The sequence below is a fragment of the Monodelphis domestica genome, chromosome 1, assembly GCF_027887165.1.
Source record: "Monodelphis domestica isolate mMonDom1 chromosome 1, mMonDom1.pri, whole genome shotgun sequence".
Taxonomy (NCBI): Eukaryota; Metazoa; Chordata; class Mammalia; order Didelphimorphia; family Didelphidae; genus Monodelphis; species Monodelphis domestica.
Genome location: NC_077227.1, coordinates 478219892 through 478242355, shown reverse-complemented (window position 1 = coordinate 478242355; position 22464 = coordinate 478219892). Strand labels below are relative to the sequence as shown.

The 22464-nt window shown below is 44.3% G+C and overlaps 3 protein-coding genes across 8 annotated transcripts; 2 read left to right on the top strand and 1 right to left on the bottom strand.

The window, feature by feature from the left end:
• Positions 1-1791: 1791 nt before the first annotated feature.
• On the bottom strand, positions 1792-2924 carry TMEM203 (transmembrane protein 203). Its single transcript, XM_007475451.3, has 2 exons — positions 2836-2924; positions 1792-2659 (listed from the first exon to the last, which is right to left on the bottom strand). The coding sequence occupies exon 2, from the start codon at positions 2520-2522 to the stop codon at positions 2112-2114; it is 411 nt and encodes a 136-aa protein (XP_007475513.1). The 5' UTR covers positions 2523-2659; positions 2836-2924; the 3' UTR covers positions 1792-2111.
• Positions 2874-16803, top strand: NDOR1 (NADPH dependent diflavin oxidoreductase 1). Of its 5 annotated transcripts, none has more exons than XM_007475452.3 (15): positions 2874-2963; positions 3383-3517; positions 4747-4824; positions 6086-6183; positions 6895-6993; positions 7950-8051; positions 8536-8745; positions 10031-10152; positions 10733-10953; positions 11130-11237; positions 11836-11950; positions 12299-12445; positions 12991-13109; positions 13305-13399; positions 13617-16803. In XM_007475452.3, the coding sequence occupies exons 1-15, from the start codon at positions 2910-2912 to the stop codon at positions 13759-13761; spliced, it is 1848 nt and encodes a 615-aa protein (XP_007475514.3). In that variant the 5' UTR covers positions 2874-2909; the 3' UTR covers positions 13762-16803. The 5 variants fall into 5 exon arrangements, with proteins under 5 accessions (XP_007475514.3, XP_016283590.2, XP_056679002.1 ...); XM_056823024.1 differs by lacking the exon at positions 2874-2963 and adding an exon at positions 2972-3159; XM_056823028.1 differs by lacking the exon at positions 2874-2963 and adding an exon at positions 5453-5488 and having other exon boundaries at positions 3380-3517; positions 4796-4824.
• A 1082-nt stretch (positions 16804-17885) lies between these two features.
• On the top strand, positions 17886-21838 carry LOC103099866 (uncharacterized). 2 transcript variants are annotated; one of them, XM_007475455.3, is made up of 2 exons: positions 17886-19427; positions 19737-21838. In XM_007475455.3, the coding sequence occupies exon 2, from the start codon at positions 19739-19741 to the stop codon at positions 20435-20437; it is 699 nt and encodes a 232-aa protein (XP_007475517.2). In that variant the 5' UTR covers positions 17886-19427; positions 19737-19738; the 3' UTR covers positions 20438-21838. The 2 variants fall into 2 exon arrangements, with proteins under 2 accessions (XP_007475517.2, XP_007475516.2); XM_007475454.3 differs by having other exon boundaries at positions 19733-21838.
• The last annotated feature ends 626 nt before the right edge of the window (positions 21839-22464 follow it).

Below are 22464 nucleotides of genomic sequence, written 5' to 3'. Positions count from 1 at the left end.
TTCTCTAGTGTGTTCTCATTTTATGAATGAAGTTAGGAAAAAAGGGGTCATATGATTGGCCCAGGGTCATAATAGTGTCTAAGGCCAAATTTGAATTCAGATCTTCCTGACTGCAGGCCCTAAGCTTTATCCCCTGGGCCATCTAGCTGTCCAGGCAAAGGTTAAGCCAAGTTATTCATCTGGCTTGGGAAGAAAGGGCCTTTCACTTCTCCTGGGCAAACCTCTGTTCTCATGGTATTTTGCTTTTATAACATAAGCAGTGACCTTTTGCACAAGTCATAGGATCATAGATTAAAGGCTGAAACAGACAGTGGAGGTCATCTAACTCCCCTCATTTTTTGATTGAGAGAAAAAGAGTACAACTCCCAATATCTATGCAGTTCACCATATAAGATGCTAAAAGCCACCAGAACAATATCCTCTATGGTCCCCTTTAATCATGAGAGAGAAGGACCAGAAGACAGTTTTTTTTTTTTCCTTCAGTTAGCCCAAGTGAAATCCAGTGGTAGGAAAAGCCCAGGACCGTGAACCATGGGCATGATGTGAAGGGAACCCAAACCAAAGTCAAAATATCTAACTCCACCTGTGCTACAATTGCTCACTTTTCATATCACTTTCTCCCATTTCCTTGGGTACCTTTCCTCTGTGTAACAGGGGAAATTACTTATCTCCCACTCCAATGTTCTAGCAATAAGATGAAAAAGGCCATAGAATGACTTCATGAATATGTCTCCAGCAGAGATCACTGGGTGGCCAGGAAAACATCCATGTTCAGGGTTGCAGTAAATTGGATGTCCTTGACTAGACCAAGTTTTTTCCAAACTGCATTAGTATGTTTACCCAATTGAACTGGATTGAGGAAAGTAATGAGGCTTGGAAATATTTGGGCAAAAGAAAGAGGGACTGCAAAAATTTTAGCTTACTGACATGACATTTATATAAAGTTTTAAGGTGTACAAGTATTTTTTAGTTTTTAAATGCTTATCTTCTATCTTAAAACTGATACTAAGTATAGATACCAAGGCAGAAGAGTGGTAAGGGCTAGGCAACTGAAGTTAAAGTGGCTTGCTTAGGATTATACAACTAGGAAGTGTCTTAAGTTACATCTGAACTAGGGACCTCCCCTCTCAAAGTACTTTTTATACATTATCTCATTTGAACCTCACAACTCTGTCTAAAACTATAGAGAAATATGCAAATAAATGGATATATAGAAATGTACATTGTGTATCTAAGTCATCAATACTTTTAGTAACAAGGCTAATGTCCTGCTGATGTTACCAATCTTTATGGTTAAGGGTAAGGAAATCTAACCCTTCATCTAGTTTTACTGAAGATGGATCACTCCCAAATCATCCTAAAATTCCCAGAAAGAGTGAGGCAATGGTAAAAGAATGAAAATGGGAATGCAGAGAGTACAATAATTCCAGATATCAACCAAATGAAATGAAAACTATGTCTCACCAATTCATAGGGCAAACTAATCAGAAGGATATCTACCAATCAGAGTCCTTGCTCTATACTCAGGAATTACCTTCTCCATGGACAGATAAAGTAATAATATCCATCTCTTTAGGAAGGGAGGAACAAAAAAGTTATTATGCTTAGTAAGCTGCAAGCATCCAATTCTTTGATCAATTCAGTTGAGAAATGAGCTTTGTAGTCAATATAAGGTCAGTGCAGCTTTCCTAATTCAGACTCCCTGTGAAGATTCCCCAGACCAAAATGAGATTCTAGTCTTTAGTACAGTTGCTCTCCCTGCCACCCAATAAGTACAAAGAAATACTCATATTCCAACAATATATTTTATTAAAAAGCAATTTCTAACAGCAAAGCTCCTTTACAGTCCAAGCAATTGAACATATGTCCAATCTGGAACCCATTTCAAATCAATAATAATGGAAACAGAAAAACATAGAACTGAAAGAAAAAAAAATACCTTTATTTAGTGACCAGTGTTTTTTTCCACACATCTGCCCACCCGCCTGTAGTTAGGATGAAGATTATGAAGAAAAGCTGAGGACCTCAAAAGCATTTCATTCAGTCCAAGGATAGCTGGGGGTCTTAGTTTGTGACAGCATTCTTTCTTTCCCCCTACCTTCCACACGGGGCTAATTGACACGACAAGCCCGGATCATGAGCAGCTGCAGAAGAATGAAGACCGGAGACATGATGAGGCCAAACCAGAGCTCCCTCGTCTGCTCCACCAGCTTTTGGCACAGCAGCATCTCGAAAACAAACTTGAGGCTAAGAATGGTGAGGATCCAGAAAAGGCGGAGCACAGCCAGCCGCTTCTCCCCGTCCTGGAAGAGGCGCACGGACACGATAGTGGTGAAGTAGGTGCTGAGTCCATCAGCGGCGAAAAAGGGCACAAATACGTTCCACCACGTCAGGCCTGGGGCCAGATCATCCACACGCAGCGCCAAGAGCACGGAGAACACAAGCAGCGCCAGAACGTGCACGAAGATCTCGAAGGTGGCGAAGCCCAGCCACTGCACCAGCTCCCGCAGCGAGAATAACATCGCGCCGAAGCCTGCTTGTGGGCCAGCGGGGCCCACGGCTCCGCTCCTGGCAGGGTCCTGCCCGACTCCTCCCACGCTGCACAACCCAGCGGAGCTGCTCCTCAGCAGGGACTCGGCGGCGGCGGCGGCTGCGGAGGCTACGGGGACAGAGACGGGAGATCAAAAGGGGGGGGAAGGGGGACAGGCCATCCGCCATCTGCCTGCTTACGGTGCCACCATCTGTACACTCGGACCCGGTCCCAGCCTGCTCGCTGACCAAACCGTTACAATCGGTCCCAGTAATTCCCCAGTCCAACTAGAGGCCCACACTCACCTCAGTGGTCCGAGCAGTTCCGCCCGTGCCCGCAGCCGCTGCCGCCGCCGCCATGGTAGGCCCGTCGCTCACCGATGGCGTCATTTCCACCGGCACCGGAAGTCAGTCCCGGGAAGTTGCTGAAAAAGGTGGTGGCTCTTTCCCTAATTCCCTTTGGGTCCTTATCCTGCTCTTTTCTTCCTCCCATTCGTCCTTTCTGACCTCCAGACCTCCGCCCTCCCCACACGTCCGAGTCCCAACTCCTGTGACCTCTCGTAGCCCAGAACCTTCCCCTTTCCCCAGCTGCGGCTTAAACTCCAAGTTCTAGATGCATCGGCTTTCACTGTATTAACTCTGACCCCCTCAACTTTGACCCACCCCCACTCTGGGCTCCTACAGTTCTAACCCATCTTTCTAAAGATCCTGCCTTCCTTACCCACTCTGACCCTAGCCCCATTCCAAAACCCCCCACTATACTTCCCCATAGAAACATCCTCTTCCCCAATTCTGACCCTCCTCATATCTCCCGAATCCCTTCCCAACACCACCTCTATTTCTCCCAACCCAGATGTTGACCCCAAGCATCCTAATTCTGTTTGGGAGTCAGACAGGGACTGCCCAGGATGTGGCAGAGAGAATCGGGAGGGAGGCCCGGCGAAAGCGGCTCCAGTGCAGGGTTCAAGCACTGGATTCCTATGATGTGGTGAGTAAAGTGTTGGCCTAGACTCCCCAGGTTTCTATTCAGGTGTGCCTCATGGGTGAAAGTGATGGGGAGGAAGACCTTGTTCATGACCTGGGAAATGTGTGTCCCCGCTTGGCAGATGTGGGACACAATCAGCACCTTTCCTAAGTGAGACAATTTAAAGAATTCCAGAAGGGCACTTTAAGGGATACTTAAAACATTAAACTATTAGTTATTTATCATGAAATTAGCTTGTCAGACTTTTCTTCTCTAATGACTAGCTGAGAACAATTTAGCAAAATAATACAATGATACAACAGAGTAAAAACATTTATTGATGGTTTTCTTTGTGCAGGGGACTGTGCTAGAATACTGGAAGAGATAAGCTGCAGTGAATCTTAGTAATCAGTGAATAAGATACAGAGACCACAATCTAATTGCACGACACAACACAAATATAATAAGATTACATGAAACAAACATTTGCAAAACAAAGTGTTATGTGAGGTCTGAGGAGAAAGGTTTTGTGGAAGAAGTGTCATTTGATTTAGTCTTGAAGGATGGGTAGTTCATCAGATGAAAAATGGGGAAGGAATGACAGAAAATAGTGTGAGAAAAGTTTCAAAGGAGTGAAAGCACCAGGTAGGTATGAAGGACAGTCATTCATACTAAAAGCAACATACCATGTGTTGAGGAGAGTGTGTATGTGTGTGTGTGTGTGTGTGTGTGTGTGTGTAATGTTGGAAAAGTAGGGTGACATTTGATCGTGGAGATCCCTGAATGATGGAGTGGAAAAGGGAAAACATTTGGAATTGTAGGAAACTGCCATGAGACTCAGATTTAGAGAAGATGTTCCAGCAGTAAGGCACTAGAGCAGGAACATAAGAGATATCAAGTGGGGGGAAAGGCCAAAAGGAGAAATAAGAGAATGGCAAACACAATTTTTTTATCCTTCTCATATTAATTACCTTTTCCCCACATTAACCAGAGTGAGGATGACCAGTTGGGACAGATTGAAGAGTAACATTAGGGGTTCTTATCAATTCTTATTCTTCCATCTACCTGGGCAGCCAGGTAGATTCTATGAGTCTTGTCTGTTGAATAGAATGAGCCTTGTAAAGAACCACCCCTTTGATGCCTCAAGCCAAGTCTATAATTCTCTCCCATGTATGTACCAGAGAAGAAGGAAAGGGAGGATTTCTCATGCTGATACTATGAGAGATCCTTATACTTCTATCTTTTATATTGAGGTGAATCTGATTAATGAACCACTGGTGATATTTGTTTGTGCAACTACAGGCCAAGGAGACCCACCTGACAACATGAAGGTAAGGTTTTCTATATATTTGTAGACATCCCTGGGGCCCCAAAAGTCAGTCCTCTTCAGTTTAATTCAACAAGCATATTGTTAAAATTAATCAGATTGCTGGGCCAATAGGTCTTAAAGACATGAATTGCTATTCTGTATCCATCCAGGTCAAATTCATGTCTTTAATTGAGTCAATACAGTGATGGGTTTGGGAAGGCCATAGTCATTCTTCCTAACCTTGCTGTACAGATTAGGGACATCTCCAGTTTTTCTATTAACTTGCTATAAATCTATCATCTTCAGTTCATCTAAACATACAAGCCTTATTTGTATCTTTATCCCTTATCTCTCAAAGTAACAAAATATAAATTATCTAAATTAAGATAACATTGATTGAGCTTATAGTGCCTTTTTCCCAGCCTCATGTTATAGTATACAGAATCATTTCATGAATAAGACTGTTCTTCCTCTCCAATTCCTCCATGATTTTACAAATTTTTTTCTCTCTGTTTTTAGAGGGTAGAACTAATGAGTAGAATCAACAGATAGGACAGTTTAGATTAGATGTCATAAAAGCTTCTAAATAATTACAACTATCCCAAAATGGATTGGGCTGCTTTAAGAGGCAGGGTATTCTCTCTCTTTAGAGGTCTTCATGCAGAGGCTAAAGGACCATTCATCAGGTATGTTATAAGGAGAGTTCCTTTCATATATGGGTTAGACTAGATGGCCTGTCTCTGAGGTGCCTTCCAACTTTCTGATTCATTGATTATAGACTGATCCTGTCTCTTTTCACTTTTCATCTATGAAAACTAAAAAGGATTTATCTCCAGTGATCTATCACAAGATATCTTTCTTTGGACCTTCCCTTTTGTGTTATATCTGTCCTGAGATACAGTATCCAAAGCTGGACCCAGATTTCCAGATACAGACACAATTTTACTAGAATTGCTTATTCTGCCCAAGATCTGGACTACATGAGTAGTGCCTTACTTTTCAGACTCTGACAATGAAGTTTTTTTTTTGTTTTTTTTTTTAAGAAAAAAACCAAATTAACCTAAAATTACCCTACTTGAAATCTCTTACTTGGGGGACATTTCCTAAAGGACTTCCAGTAACCCAGATTGTCCTGAAAAGCTACACTATTGACTCAGACCACTTGAATTCATATACCTGGAGCCCAGATCAGGAAGGTTTGCTTGCCCTGAGAGATATGCCATATGTTATGAGCTCCTCTAGTCTCTAGACCTGTGATATCTAAAGAATGGTTCTAATTTTAGAATTTCTGGAAGTTTATATTTCGAAGAAACTTGCCTCCTACCTCCCTCTGTCAGATGGATTATGCTGTTCTGGGTCTTGGTGATTCCTCCTATGCCAAGTGAGTGGAATGATTTAGAAGTGGGAAAAAGAAAGAAGGAAGCTTGTTTTCTGAGGTTGACCCCACCCTGTTATCTAGTTGTGCCCCTCAGAGAAAGATGGACTCTGTGCTAGATATCTTTACCAAGATGAACAGGAGCCCTCCCTTTACCCAATTCTTTAAGGTTATCTGACCTTCTGACTAATAGCCCTCTATAAGCCTAGAGGTTGACTAAATCTTCCCTAAACTGCAAATGAGTTCTACTTTTCCCACTGGGATCCAGGTTTCTTCTTTCTCTAGTCTCTTAAATCCTAGTCACAAGGTTGTCTTAGCCTGAGAGTTTATTCATTTCTAGCACTATTACCTAGAACAAGTTTGGAGACCTGAGCCAATTTTGAGTCTTTTGAAATCAAACATCTTAAAAACCTCTCAGGACTCACTGATTGTACCCTAGCAGAGTGCCCAAAACATGGTACTGTGAAGGAACACTGGGCTGGGACTCAGAAGTCCTAGACTATGGTTATATCCCAGCTATACATAGGCAAGTCTCGACCCTCTCTAAATATGGGAATAATAACCACCACACACACAGACTGAGATCCTGATGAAGGAAAAGGCTGGTTCTGAACAATGATTGGAATCACCCAAGAAGAGGAGGCCCCATGAACTTTTGAGTAGAAAGTTTCACATTTGTTTGTATATGGATTTCTTAGTATATATTTTTCTCAACAGGTTTAATTTTGTGGCAAAGAAACTACACCGGCGCCTGTTACAGCTTGGGGGTAGTGCACTCCTGCCTATTGGTTTGGGTGATGACCAGCATGACCTGGGGTGAGTGGAGATCCTAATGCTTCACTGGTTGAAGATGATATATTTCAGTTAGACAACCATCAGTCAACGGGCATGTATTAAGTATCTACTATGTGCCAGTCACTGTGGATTCAAAGACTAACATGAAACAGTCCTTATTTTCATGGAATTTACATTCTATTGGGAGAGACCATATCAATACATGCAAAAAATAGAAATCTTCGAGCAATTTTAGGTAGGGCAAGTAAGTGGACTGCACTAGCAAAGGGTGTCTCCACCAAAGCTCAACCTAGACCCCAAGATGTATCTATTTGGACCTCTTCCCTTCCTACAACTTCTCTCCTGGTCCCATGTAACATATAGTATAGAAATGCTTGAGTACTGGTTTGGTAATAAGATCAAAGGGCAAGGAAGAATACTGTTGATCCAAGCTTTTAACACCTCTAAATTATACTACACCACCACCCTGCTTCCCTAGTCTTAGTTTGAATAACCCCAAGGAAATAGTGATAGTGTAAGGCCACTCTGGTTTTTAGTGTTGTTGTTGTTCTTTTTAAAGAACTTTTACCTTCTGTTTTAGTATCGTTTTTTAAACCTTTACCTTTCATCTTAAAATCAATACTATGTATTGGTTTCAAGATGAAGAGTGGTAAGGACTAGACAATAGGGGTTAAGCTTAGTATCAGTTTTAAGACAGAAGAATAGCTAGAGCTAGGCAATCAGAGTTAAGTGACTTGCCCAGGTCACAGAGCTAGGAATATCCAAGGCTAGACTTGAACCTAGATCCTCCTAACTCCAGGCCTAGTCTTCTATCAACTGTGCTACCTAGCCACCCCTTGCCTTCTAGTGTAAGAATGACTGTCTTTCTTCCTGAGCCAGACTGCCTTCAGGGAGAAGGGAATGTAGGTAGATACAGGTGAGAAGATATTAGAAGGGAACATACTTACCTACCCTAGATGTCCTCTGTTCTTTGGTAGGCCTGATGCAGTTATTGATCCCTGGCTTCTGGACCTATGGGGAAAGGTTCTGGGACTGTATCCTGTACCTTCTGACCTTAGCGTGATACCTGCTGATACACCGTAAGGACGAGATATTGTGGAGAGCTGCCAGCTCTCTTCTAGGAGGTTTCCTTGTGAACCCCCACAAGAAATTGGCATTTCTAAATTCCTTCCCCTTCAATGGTCTAGTCTAGGCTCCTGGATTTGACACCACCAATCTGGGGAACTTCTAGGCTCTTCTTAGGATAAGCCTAGGCCAGAAGCAAATCTATAACTGAAACAGATCCATAACATTCCCCTCTAGCTCAATATAGCTACTCCCTCTGCTGGCCACTGGGAAAAGATTCACAAAAACTACCCCCCACTGCCTCTTGTGTGGTCTTTACTCCCCACCTTAGGCAGTAAAAAGAGGAAGAGTGGCATATCCTTAAAGATTATTGGGGAGAAAGAGGTCCATTAGTGGTTTTCTTCATTCAAGAGAAACTTGTCCCCTCTCTCCCCATTTGCTGCTGCCAGCCTCCTAATATACTGGTTTCCTTTGCCACTTTCTCATTCTCTTTTCTAGTCTGCCTTCAAAGTTCATTTTGAACTTCCAGGATGAAACCGCAGAGATTTCTTCTGATGAACAACATTCAGAGAATCGAAGCCCCGGGGAGCTCCCTTCTGAACACAAGCCTTTCCTGGCTTCCATGGTCTCCAATCAAAGAGTAACTACAGAATCACACTTTCAGGATGTTCGGCTAATTGAATTTGACATCACAGGCTCTAGAATCAGGTAAGATATATCTGTCCCACACATCCATCCCAACTTCCCACTGGGTCACCCTCACCAAGTTGGACATTCATTCAATAAGCATTTAAGTACCTACTATGCATGAAATATGGTTTGGGGTATTGTTGAAGATGGAAAGAGATATTCTGTACATGAGTGTGCATATAAGTGATATACATAAACTATAATATAATGATAACTACAGCATATCACAAGTGCTGTTTGAGTAGTACAGATAAAAAAGTGCTATAGGAATCTAGTAAAAGGAAAAATTGCAATTAGTTTCTGTGGTTGCAGAATGTTTTGTGGGAGGGATTTGAGCCTGTACCTTGAAGGTAAGTAAGACAGATTTGGGTGAGGAGGGCATTCCAAGAGGAGGAACAACAAACAAAAGCACAAAATCAGGAATGGATAGGACATGTTTGAGAGATAAGACTAGATGGCAAAGAGTACAAGGTTCAGCTAGGCAAAGGAATGTGAAATAAGACTAGAAAAGTAGGCAGGAGCCCATCAGGCTGAGGAATTGGAACTTTTATTTTATAGTTTGAAACCTCTAAACCGAGGAGTAATGGGATTAAAATTTAGTTTTAGGAAAATTATTCTGGCAATGTATAGATTGGATTATAGGGGAAAGGAGGCCAGGAGATCTTTTAGGAAATTTACCTAGTACTCCAGGTGAGAGAGAAAAAATACCTATGATAAAGTGGTAAAAATGGGAATACAGGAAAGTAGGGATACAAGTGTATTTGGGATGTAGACTCAACAGATTTTGTTTCTGGTAAAATGTGGAGGGTAGGGAAAAGGAGTCAAAGATGATTTTCAATGTGGCTTTAAAAGCCCCTAATTTTCAGCAACTCATTTTAGAAGTGTTAAATCTGAGCCCCACAATCCTAGAGCTATTTCACCCTTGCCCCCTCAACTTAGTCCCTTCTTGCCCTGCTAGTTATCTCCCCATATCCACCCCCTACTCCCAGTTACCCTAGACCAGCATTGGCAAACCTTTTATTGATCACATGCCCAAACTGTACCTGCAAGCTGCCTGTGAGCCTTCCAGCATTACCCTAGACAGCAGAGGGAGGAGGTGCTCACATTGGGTGGCTGGGCAGAGGGGCGGAGCATGCAAAAAATGTCCTCAGGTACAGTGGAGAGGGGGAATGGTCTTCACCAACAGGGGCCTAGACTCACTGCTTCCATCTCCCTACATCCACCCAGATGTCTCCATATGCAGTCCAAAGGGATTTATAGGCATGTGTCCAGGCTTAATTGGAGTAGGGTCCTTTTCTTACAGCTTTACCGCTGGTGACATTGTAATGATCCAGCCTCAGAACTCAGCCAGTGACACTCAGCAATTCTGTCACCTGCTCAACTTGGACCCAAACCGGTGTTTTGTGCTACAGCCTCGGGAGCCAGGTGTGTTTCTCTGCCTCTCTGTCTATTTCTGCATTTTTCTCTTTTTTAAAAACTCTTATCATCTATCTTAAAATAGATATTAAGTATTAGTTCTGAGGCAGGAGAGTAGGAAGTGGTGATCAGAGTTAAGTGACTTGCCCAGGGTCACACAACTAGGATGTGTCTGAGGCCAAATTTGAACCCAGAATCTCCTGTCTTCATGCCTGACGCTCTAGCCACTAAGCCACCTATTGGCCCTTTGCTTTTCTCTTTTCCCTGTCCATATTTCACTGCTTCTCTATTCTATTTGTTTCTCACTTTCCCCTCTATATACATGGCCTTCTTTTCTTTTGTCTTCTCTCTTTTCTCCCTTCATAAACAAGAGAAGTTTAAGTAGCCTTCAGGGGCTTTGAGATATAGTCATACAATATGCCCTTCTAGAGAGAGCCAGCCTGTTATCATCAGGTCCTCTCAGATTTGGCTGTGAATATGATCACCCTTGAGGCAAGAGGCTCCCCCACAGGAGGGTGGACCTCTGTCTCCCTACCCCCTATCCGTTAACCATCTTAACCCAAACTGAATTCCCTGTTTGCTATTTCAGATGCCCCCTGCCCAATTCAGCTGCCTCAGCCCTGCACCATCCAACACCTTGTGTCCCATTATCTGGACATCACTCGTGTCCCCCATCGCTCCTTTTTTGAGATCCTGGCCTGTCTGTCTCACCACCAGATGGAACGTGAGAAGCTCCTAGAGTTCAGTTCTGCACAAGGCCAGGAAGAATTATACAACTACTGCAATAGACCTCGAAGGACCATCTTGGAGGTGAGGAATCAAGACTAGGGCCTAACTAGACCCCCTGGGTCAGGGAGGCTCTGTAAACAACAACAGATTAGGCCCCATGGTACTGCTATACTCACATGCCTCCAAACTTCAGCATCTAGGAGAGGCTAGGGATGAGTTCTAAGACAAAAGTCAGGCTGTTCTTCTTCCCCTTCCAGGTCCTGGGTGATTTCCCTCACTCAGCAGCTTCCATTCCACCAGACTACCTACTGGACCTCATCCCCCCAATCCGGCCCAGGGCCTATTCCATTGCCTCTTCATTGTTGGTGAGAGATAGTCCCCACCCCCAGGGATCTGAAAGAAAGGGAGGTCAGTGCTGAGACCTCTGGAGTGGGAGGGCTGGGAGCAGAAGATAGGCCTCCACTTTGAGAAAATCCATAGACCAGACAGCTCAGAAACATCAGTTAGAAACCTCTTTAGTTCTTAATTCTTCTCTTGATGCTTTAAGTGTCTGTTTGCAATTTAAGAACAGACATAATAGCATAAAAAGGATCTAATATTTTAAATAATTCATATTTCCTTTTCAGGAACACTGCTGTTATCTAGAGTGGCCAGTTTAGCCATTGTCTAAATCTACCTCAACACAGGGTACAATTAATGCCCTAAAGGAAAAGAAAGGACAGAACCTCCCCCTCCCCCAATCCTTTTTTACTCCTTCATGCCTCTTATGTTCTCCCTGGTTTTAGAGGCAAGTGTAGCCTCTCCAATTTGGCCAGCAAAGGAGAAGCTTTGTAAATTTACCATGAAGCAAATTAATATTTATAAACAATACTTTGGTTTTCTTAAAATAAAGACCCTCCCCATCCTCCTTGCTCCTTACTCTCTAGGGAGTAATTATGTAATCCAGCTCATTCCCTCCCCAAGGCTCATCCTCTCAGGTTGCAGATCCTTATGGCCGTGGTGCAGTATCAGACTCGACTACGAAAGCCCCGCCAGGGCCTCTGTTCTTCCTGGCTAGCATCCTTGGATCCAAGGAAAGGTAAGCCCAGCAGTACTCCAGGAGAAGACCACAGTGCTCAGGTATAGTCTCAGGGACTCTCCCGTCTTTGCCACCCAGTCCTACTCTTTATACTCAATTGAGCTAATAATATAGCACAAGACCAAGGAAGTATTGAGGGACTCCAAAGAAAGCAGGAGAAATTTAACATTGGAGCCAGATATATTGCATGCAAAACATTTTGTCCCCTCTGCTCTCCCAAGTCTTAGGAATGCACTGGGGCTCACACTTGCCAGGCTTCCTCAGACAGGGTTAAAGGCACTTATCCTTACAACCTTCAGGGCTAATCTTGTCCAACACCTGAGGATGGTCACCTTCTTCCCTATCCAGGACCAATAAGAGTTCCCCTTTGGGTTCGAAACAGTACAATGACCTTCCCTTCAGAGCCTAATACCCCTGTGATCATGGTGGGACCTGGTACTGGGGTGGCCCCCTTCCGTGCAGCCATCCAGGAACGTGTGGCACAGGGCCAAACAGGTGAGCATGGGGGCCAGCTTGGGTTGTGAGTGGGACTAGACAGCATATAAAAACTCTCCATGGAACATGGTACTTCTCTATATTCCTACCTTACTGTGTCTCCATCTGTCGCTACTAGAATGTAAAGTCTTTGAAGGCAAGGATTAGGTCATTTTCATCCTTGTACCCCCAAGTACCTACTAAGTCAGAACTTAAAAAGTAAAAAAACAAAAACAGACAAGTCTCCATATTCCTGAATGACATAATGGAGAGGGATCCAGAATGATTAGGCTCTCTTTGTCCAGGTGAGAGGAAAGAGTCAGTGGATAAAATTCAGCCTTAAAGTAATCTTCCAAAAGATGGCCTCTATCATCACCCCTCCTAATTCCCAAATCATAGACATTCAAGGCTAGAAAGATTGGGGAGGAGAGGAATTGAAGTAACTTTTCCAAATTCTCCAAAACCCCTGGGTAGGGGCTTTGCTAAACAACAAGATGCTTTTGGTTTTCAAGTTTAATGTCCTATCATTGTCTTCTTTTTCCCATTCTGCCCCCATTTGCCAACAGGAAACTATTTGTTCTTTGGTTGTCGACAGAAGGACAAAGACTTTTACTGTGAATCAGAGTGGCAAGAACTCATTCAGAGAGGCTTCTTGACACTTGTCACTGCCTTCTCCAGGGACCAGGTGAGTTGGAGTTGGGAGGGGGAATTATGAGAATCATGACATAAAGGATGATGGAAATCAAAGGAGTCAGGTTAGGGAATTAGAGAGCAAGAAAGCAGTAGGGATGAGGACAGCTTGACAAAGCAAAAGTGAGGAATTGGGTAGATGACTGCCATGGATCCAGAGGCTCGAGACAACAATGCAGCATCTCTGCAGGAGGAAAAGATTTACGTACAGCACCGTCTCCGGGAGCATGGGGCACTGGTGTGGGAGCTGCTGGACCAGCATGGAGCTTACTTTTATCTAGCTGGGTAAGCCTTCCTTCCCCCTTCCACCTCTCTCCTCTTTCTTATTCCCTTGATCCTTCAGATTTGGAAAGATCAGTCCTGTCTATTTTATTCCAAGAGGGTTGAAAGAACCAGATTCACAACTAGGCATGTGGGGACCCAAATCGAGCCTAGAGCCTAGGGGATCCACTAGGCTCTTATAGTAACTGCTCCCCCGCCCTTTGCCTTTTCTTTCCATCAGCAATGCCAAATCCATGCCAGCCTCTGTTTCAGAGGCATTGACCTCGTTGTTCCAATCAGAGGGTGGACTCTCAGGCCCTGATGCTGCCACCTACCTCACCTCACTGGAGCGAACCATGCGTTTTCAGGCTGAAACCTGGGCCTGATGGTCTTCACGGCCCCCTTCCTCTACAGGGACTCGGGCCTGGGTCTGACCATCCACTCTTCAGATCTTGATCTTGAATATATATATTCTCCAGCCCTCTCCACCCAACCCTTGACTAGATCTCACCATCTTCACTTTGTCCCAAAAGCTGGATGTTTTCCTTTACACCTGGGAAAGTTGATCATCTTCACTTGCTGTGAGAAGAAAAAGACTGAGGGGGTGGGGCAGGGCCAGAGTATTTGATTTTGTGATTAGCTGAGGGAAGTGGGATTGAGATGTGATCAACAAAGCAACAATAATAAGGCAAACTCATCAACCTGCAAGGTCTTTAAAGGGAAAGGGAAGGGTTGGAGAAGACTCCAGCCTGAGCAGTTGTGCTCAAATACACAATCAGCCAGTGGATATCAACATTAGGGCCCAGTGAAGGGAAAGTCTTAAGAGTGACGTAGGACACTGGGGACTGGTGGTTCCATTTCTGGCTCTTAATCACACTGGCTCTGGCCCCATGAGTTGGACAAGGGTCTTAAGCCATGGAGATCCTGCTTTACCTAGAAAATTCCTTTCCTTCAGGCTTGCTCTGAAGTTGCAGGTTTAAGAGGAACTGGCTAGGGGCACAGAAATCTTTTCTACCACCTTCTCCTGCAAAAAGGAGAGAAAGCTGTGAAAATGGGGGCAGTCAGGTGACTCAGTGGATTGAGAGCTGGGCCTAGAAATTGAAGGTCCTATGTTCAAATCTGGATTCAGAAGCTTCTTAGCTGTGTGACCCTGGGCAAGTCACTTAACCCCATTTGCCTATCCTTTACTGATCATCTACCTTAGAAACTATATACATCTGAGACAAAAGATAAGGGTGTTTTGTTTTGTTTTTTTTAATTTTGATAGAAAGGGCAATTCTGATTCGGGGAGGGAGAGTAAATAGTGAATGGTGTAGGAAAGGAACCGGAAGAATCAGAGTTCTTAAAACAATCACTTATGCTTCCATGCACAGCTCCTAGTCCCCCAAGGCTAACCCTGAAAGGAACCTGGGCTTGGAACAGGGAGTTGCCTCATTCTCACCTGATTCCAGATGCCTTAGCCCCAGTACAGGTGTGCACCAAGGAGGTACAGTCATCTTGAGTAGAGGGCATCTCTGCCTTCAGGAAAAGAAGGTCCCTGACCTGGGAAGAACCTTACCTGCATTCTGGTCTGACTAGCAAGTAGGGATTCCTTGTCCTGACTCAGCAGGGAGGGGCTAGTGCAGGAGTCCTACCTCACGACTTGGCTTAGGACATTCCTGAGGCCCAGCATGCTTACCATCTCTACCAAGCCATGGTGGAGTCATGATGGTTTACCACACCTCCCTCCCAGGAAGTTTTCCCAGATGGATCCCTGCTTTTTACAGAGATCCCAACATAAAATACTGACACTGTTCTTTGGAATCTGGCCTGTCACTTCTGAAAAACTTCATTTCCTGGAGTTACTACCCTTTCCCCAGACTGGAAAGGAGTCCTTCATTTCAGAGATGACTTAGTTGGGGTTCTTTTGTATGAGCAGTTATTCATTATCTATTGGGCAGGCATACAGATGAAACCAATTTGGAGCAAGTGACCGAAAATGCAATTGAAATCTGTAACATCAAGAGGGAATGGGTCAGTAGAGACCTAGATCTGAAGCTGGGAGGTCCTAAATTTAAAACTAACCTCAGTCACTTCCTAGCTTCGTAACCCCTGACAAGTCACTTAACCCCCATTGCCTAGCCCTTACTGCTCTTGTGCCTTAGAATTACACAGTATTTTTTCCAAGAAGGAAGGTAAGGGTTTGTTGTTGGTTTGGTTTTTTTTTTTAGCAAGGTGTGTGTGTATATGCTGATATTGAGAACTTGAAGGATTTTTGTAAACAAATCCCAGGAAGTCCCAGAAGTGATATAGGCTAAAAAGGAAACCCTTGGTACTAAATTGAAATGGCTATTTCCCCATCATAACCACACCCAGGAAGTGACTGGGACATAGAGTTGGGAATAAAACTACCACCCTGTCCCCTGGGGTTCTTTGGAGCCAGTTGTCCAGTCATCTCAAAAACATTCATTGGCCAAAGTTAAGGGGTAGTAATGTTGATACAAATCAACAAGACACCTACCTTCCCATCATCCCAGGCCTGTCTCATAAGGCTTTTGAAAGCTGCCATTTTTAAATGACATCAGATGGTACCAGACAGTCTACAATCTTAGACTATAAGGATCAGAAGACAAGATGCTACCTAACAGATAAGACTGTCCTGCCCTTCCTGACCAAGCTAGACTCCCAGCTACAGGAAATAAGCCTATTCTTACAGTTCTTTTCTAAAAGATAAGATGGTCATCCTTTATCCAGAAAGCTCTGAAAGGTAGAGTGGAAAGTCAAATAAATCCCTGGGCACTGCCATGATGATACTGACCATTAATGACTACTCTTTGAGTCCAGCCATTCAGCCATTTCCAAATCCATCCAATTGAGTTATTCTTTATATAATTCCCCCCCCCCTTTTTTTTAATAACCCTTACCTTTTTGGCTTAGTATCAAATCTAAGAAGAGTGGCAAGGGTGAGGCAGTCAGGGTTAAGTGACTTGCCAAAGGTTACACAGCTAGAAAGTGTCTGAGACCAGCTTTGTCATTCTCTTTTCCACAAGAAAATATATGCCTTCACTTTCTCAGTTCACACTCAGTTCTCAATCGTTTGCAATTTGACTCCTATCTCAATAAACATCTATTCAGTGCCTACTATGTCCTAGGCACTGTGTGGGGTGAAAAAAGTCCTTGTCCTTAAGGAACTTACAACTTAATGGGGGGAAACAAAACAAAACTGAAAAGCAGCTTTGGTGGGGAGGAGAAGGTACCCAATGAGGGGGTATGATGAAGTCAGATAAGTCCCAAAGTAGAGCAGCTAGGTGAGAAACAAGGAGTAGGTGTGTCTTTGTCCTGAAAATATACACCCATGTAAATGTGTGTGACACATGGATCTGGTTGTGTCTTTTCCATCCTGTCTTCCTGAAGAGTTATGTGTAATAAACTATGTAACCATTTCTGAATTACTCATCATTTTGATGGCTATTTTGAGAAGGTAGCTGAACACTTTAGAATGGAAATCTTCAGACCTTTGCAACAGCCTATAAATTTAAATGTATTAAATTTCACAGTTTAATAGAATCACTGGATTTAACAAAAGGAATTCTTGCAATTGAACTCTTTAGAAACTCTTAATGTTCTAGAAGTCTTAGTAATAACTTAAGACAGAAAGGCAAGGGCTACACAAATGGGGTTAAGTGACTTGCCTGGGGTCTCACACCTAAAAAACTGTCTGAGGTCATATTTGAACCCACGTCCTCCCAACTCTAGGCCTGTCGCTCTATCCACTGCACCATCTAGCTGCTCATGGTATTTGAATTAGAAATTATTGAGAACTTATTATGCTAGAGATGCACATGTTAACACAGGAGAAGAAATCATTATATGGCTAATTTGAAATTTTTTTATCTATCCATATTTGTAATGGTTTTTAATTTTTCTTACCCTTGTAATGGGTGAGGGAGAAGGAGAGAAGAGAATTTAGAACTGAAAAAATTTGAATTAAAGCAAAAATAAATAAAAATAAATCCTGCCAGATATTAGTTTGATTGGTCAATGTTTAATTGACCAATTAACACTTGAATGGTGTTAAATAAGTGGTCCTGACAGGAAGTGCTTTAGATATTTAAAAGGAACCCAGTAAAGACTTTCTGTGGACAAAAACTCCTTACCAGTAGAATTACTTCATTCCTTGTGTATAAGTCCCGTATCAGGCACAGTACATATTTAATAAATGTTGACTGATGCATTGAAAAATAATATTAATAATGGGGAGGAAGAGGAAGAGTGAGACTAACTTGACTCTAGATTGAGGAGAGCTTGGAAGGCCATGCTGAGATATTTTTTAAAACTTGCTATAAATTTAACAATGAACAAAAACAATAAACTTACAAGATAAGTACCAAAATCTACCCTCTGATGTTGTTTATTCATTTTACTCTTTACTCTTTGTGATCTTATTTGGGATTTTCTTGGCAAAGATACTGGAGTAGTTTGCCATTTCCTTCTCTGACTCACTTGATGGGGGAAACTGAGGCAAACTAGATTAAGTGACTTGCCCAGGATCACACAGCTACTAAGTATATGAGGTCAGATTTCAACCTGTCTTCCTGACTCCAGGCCTGTCAGCCCTCAGATAAGGCAGCAACAAATGACAAACAAAATGTTTTCTTTTCTGGACCTTCCCAGAAGAGGTAGAGGTATCTCTAGTTAATCTTTTAGGAAATGGAAGATACTGCCTGGGTTGGAGGGGGAAAGACCGATGGCAAATAGGTCAGTGAAGAAACTGCTTAACTTGTAACTGATCAAATTACTGTAACTTGAAACCTTGTAAAATTTTGACATAATGGGTCCCTATTTAATTTGGGTTACCTGCAATTAGTGCATGTCTTAAAGAGGATTGATTAAGAGGGAACAGAGAATGAGATCTGAACCGGCCAGGGAACAACCTAACACTGAATGTGGGGAGCTGATTTAGGTGTTCACCTGCCATGTGGCTTTTAGGCAATCGCTCGATTTATCGAATAATAAAATTGCTCAAATTTTTATCAAGTACCTTCTGTGTCCCAGATATTGTGCTAAATGCTGGAGATGTTTAAACATTACAAGCTTATCTTCCTTCTGTGAGTTTATATTGTGACCACCTCCCGAAAAAAGGCCAGAAACGTTTTTCTGAGTAACAGCCCCTCTCCTGCACCCGCCCCAACTAATAAATCACCTCAGGATCATTCCCCCTTCCTGACAGCGCACATCATAGAACCTCTAGCGCCGCGTCTTCGTCTCCGTTTTCAGAGGATAATAGATTTGGCACTGGAGGGAACTGGGAGGGCATCCAATCAAATCACTTCATTTGTAGGTGAGAAGCCGAGACCCAGAGGCGTGACTCCCCGAGGTCACCGAAGTGCTAAATGGCGGATCTGAGAAGCTAAACCACATCCCCCGACTCTACATCCATCACCTAGAGTCACTTCCATCCGGGAGCCTCTCGTCTCGTTCTCCCTTCCCGCTCTCTTACCAAGTAGGCTGGAAGCTGAAGGCACTCTCCCCGCCTTCCCCACAGAATACGGTTGTAGTAACCGGGAACTGTAACTAGGCACCGCGTAGGTGCCCAAGAAAGCCCGGGTTAATTAAGTGCCTTCTTCCGGAAAATCTATTCTCCCTCCTCTCAGACCCTAGGAAAATCCTAACTATGGATTTTCCAGGATTTGTGCCTAGTAGAGACCCAAGATGGGCTCGGAAGAGTCCCGAGGGTCTGAATCTGCCTCTTCCTTCGGGTTTTCTGGATCGCCTCCCAGGTCGGCGCTCACCTGGCTGGGGAGGGGCCTGCCCACCTGAGGCTGTCCCTTCCCTGCCCCACCCCCCGCCCTGGGAGGAGCCTGAGTTCGCAGTCAGCTGAGCCACTCCAGAGAGAATATTACTAGAACCAGGGCCCCCGCGACTCCTTCCGGCCTCCCTCATCACTCGGTCCATCTGGATTTGGCTGGAGCCAGAACTAGAGTTGGATGGGACCCAAGAACTCGGAGCCCAAAGCCAGAAATCAGAAACTCAAGCTCAACAGAAATCAGGACTACCAAGAGCCCGGAACCAGGTGACAGCGTCAGCCGGGGGTTTGGGACTACACACTCTTAGAAGTTTGTTCTAATTGCTGGAGAGGGTTGGGCTGGGATTCTGAAGAGGGGGACATGGGTGACCCCTGACCATCATCAAAGGTTGGTGGCTCTCCTGGAGGAGCTTCAGGTCCTTACCAGGCTGAGCAGTCAGGCCCACTACCAAAGTCTCCGAGGAATTGAGGCAGAGCCAGAAAAATTGTACATGTTTTTGCTTTTTTCCTTCTGAATTCTGAACTCCTGGAACTCTAAACCCTAACCTCTATCCCTGGTCCTGCTTTCCTAGAAAGACATGGCCATGGGCAGCCAGGAGCCAGAGCCAGCTGAACCTGGGTCTGGGACCCCTGATGAAGAGGAGAGAACAGACAGCTTGGCTCCTTCAGCCCCCCACCCTCCTGAGGCGGCCCCCATGGACAGAGAGCCCCTATTGGGAGCTGGAGCCCAGTGGACTCTGCAGCTACTGGACGACTCAGAGGATGAGTGCCCTATCTGCACAGAGCCCTATGGGGCCGGCGAGCACCTCTTGGTATTGCTGAACTGTGGACATGGCCTGTGCCAGCATTGCCTAAATAGGCTCTTGGGCACAGCTCCTAGCACTGATCTGGGCCGTGTGCGATGCCCCTTATGCCGGCAGAAGACTCCCATGTTGGAGTGGGAGATCTGCCAGCTGCAGGAAGAGCTGCTCCAGGCTGATGGGCCCCAACCCCCACCCCCTCCTAGCCCTCCAGCCCTTCCCCCAAGAGGGACAGGGCCCTGGGCCTCTCTGGAGCACCGTTATCACTTGCGAGGGAACCGAGGTTGCCTCCCCTTCTTGCCTTGCCCACCCTGTCTGATTGCCAGGCTCTGGGCCCTTCGGGACAGGGGGCCGTGCGTCCGATGCCTAGTCTTGCTGACCATGCTAGCCCTGGAGATGTTTGGACTAGTCCTCATCTTTCTGCCCCTCCTCCTACTTGCCTTGCTCTTTATCCTGCTGAATCGTTCGGGCCACTGATGCTCTAGCCAGGAAATGGACCTTTCGAGGGGGTGGGCCCGCTCCCCCCCCCTCAATGATGTGCTCATTGAAGAAGTTCTGACCTGAGACTTGAAGTCCTGCCACATCCTCTCACTGGAAGGATCCTGAACTAATATTATCCTTGAGAAGACCTAGGGGACAATTCTTCCAGGAGCTAATGGTCACTGATTAGAGAGCTTAGACTTTGATCACAATCTCCTCAGCTGCCCTCCTTGATAGTCAAGACTGAATGGGGGAAGAAAGGACTGGATTACTGATAGAAGTAAGTTCCCAACCTGGAGGATTTTTAGAAATGACCATTTATATTACAATGAAAAGAAGTAGGGAAAAAGCAATGAGTACACTGAGCTGGTGGGTGTGGAAGGGGCAGGTGTGGGCAGACTGAGTCAGGAGACAAGCGGCCTCTGAGGATTCGAGGAATAGAGGTCTAGACCAGCCAGGAAGCTGGGGGGGGGGTGTCCTTCTCTGACCGCCTCCTTGTCTGGAGGCCTCAGATAAGGGCTTTGCAGCTGGTGTTCCCTGAAGGTCAGCCAGGCTTGGGCTTGAAGGTGGGGAAACAGAAACTGCTCCCACCCAATCAGGGTGGAATCTCAGGCCTCTGCCTGGCAAGTGGGAGTTCCCTGGGGAAGAGCTGTGCCTCCACCACATAGGCACATGCCTCCTCTTAACAGGGAGAGGACCAGCTGTGGTGCAAACAGAACTTATCCAGGTGTGAAAATACCGGGAAGCATAAATGGATTTAGACCAAATTCCAAGGCGAGCCCTTCAGCAACCACCTAAATTGTACTGAAACTTGTCTCCCCACCCCACCCCACCACATGCACAGCCACTTCACAAAGGGGAGCCCACAAAGAGAGGAGCCACCAGCTTTGGGGGGGCAGAGACACAGCAGTGCTGGACAGAATGAAGGAGCCTGAGAATCCAGCTGTATCCTCTCCACAGACTACATCTTGAGAGCTATATTCAGAAGGATGGTGAGAAGCTGGAGTGGATCCAGAAGAGAGCAACCAGACTCGTGGGAGGCCTGGAGACCCATGTCATGTGAAAATTGATTGAAAGAGCTAGGTATCATCCATAGGGAAATGGTTAAACAAATGATGGTGTCGGAACGGAATGGAATGGAATGTGTCACTGTGCTGAAAGAAATGATTACATGGACAGATTTGCCCAATATGATGTAGAATGAAGTAAGAAGACCAGCAGTTCTCAAATTTTTTTGGTCTTGGGACCCCTCTACATTCTTCAAAGTTATTGGGGCTCCCAAAAAGCTTTAGTTTATGTGAGTAATATCCATTGATATTTATTATGTTAGAAAGAAAAAGTAATAAATTTCAAAAATATTTATTCATTTTAAAAAATAATAAAACTGTTACATGTTAACACAGACTGCAAATATTCTATGAAAAAAATAACTATTTTACAAAACAAAAAATTGAGTGAAAAGAGTGGCATTGTTTCACACATTTTTACAAATCTCTTTAATGCTGGCTCTTTAATGTCTTAATAGACAGCTGGATTTTCACATCTGTTCCCCCTTTAATCTGCTGTGATGTTGTTTTAATGGAAATGTGAAGAAAATCCAACCTCACACAGAGATGTCAGAATAGGGAGGAGGTATTTCAATAGACAAATAACATCTTAGTATTATGATGAAAAGAATTTTGACCTTGTAGATCCCCTGAAAGAGTCTCAGGTCTATGGACCATGGTTTGAGAACTGCTGATATGTACGACAATGTAAATGGAAAGAATCACAATCAAGTGTTACAAAATTACAAAGAACAAGTATGGCCCCCCCCAAAAAAGAAAAGAGGAGACATGCCTGCCTACCCTACTTCTTGCAGAGGTCCACAGGTGAGGTACATATGTTCAGCCTTTGTATATGTACTAATCAGTTAAAAAATTGTTTTAAACCTTTACCTTCCATCTTAATCAGTACTGTGTATTGCTTCCAAGGCAGAGGAGTGGTAAGGGATAAGTAGTGGGGGTTAAGTGACTTGCCCAGGG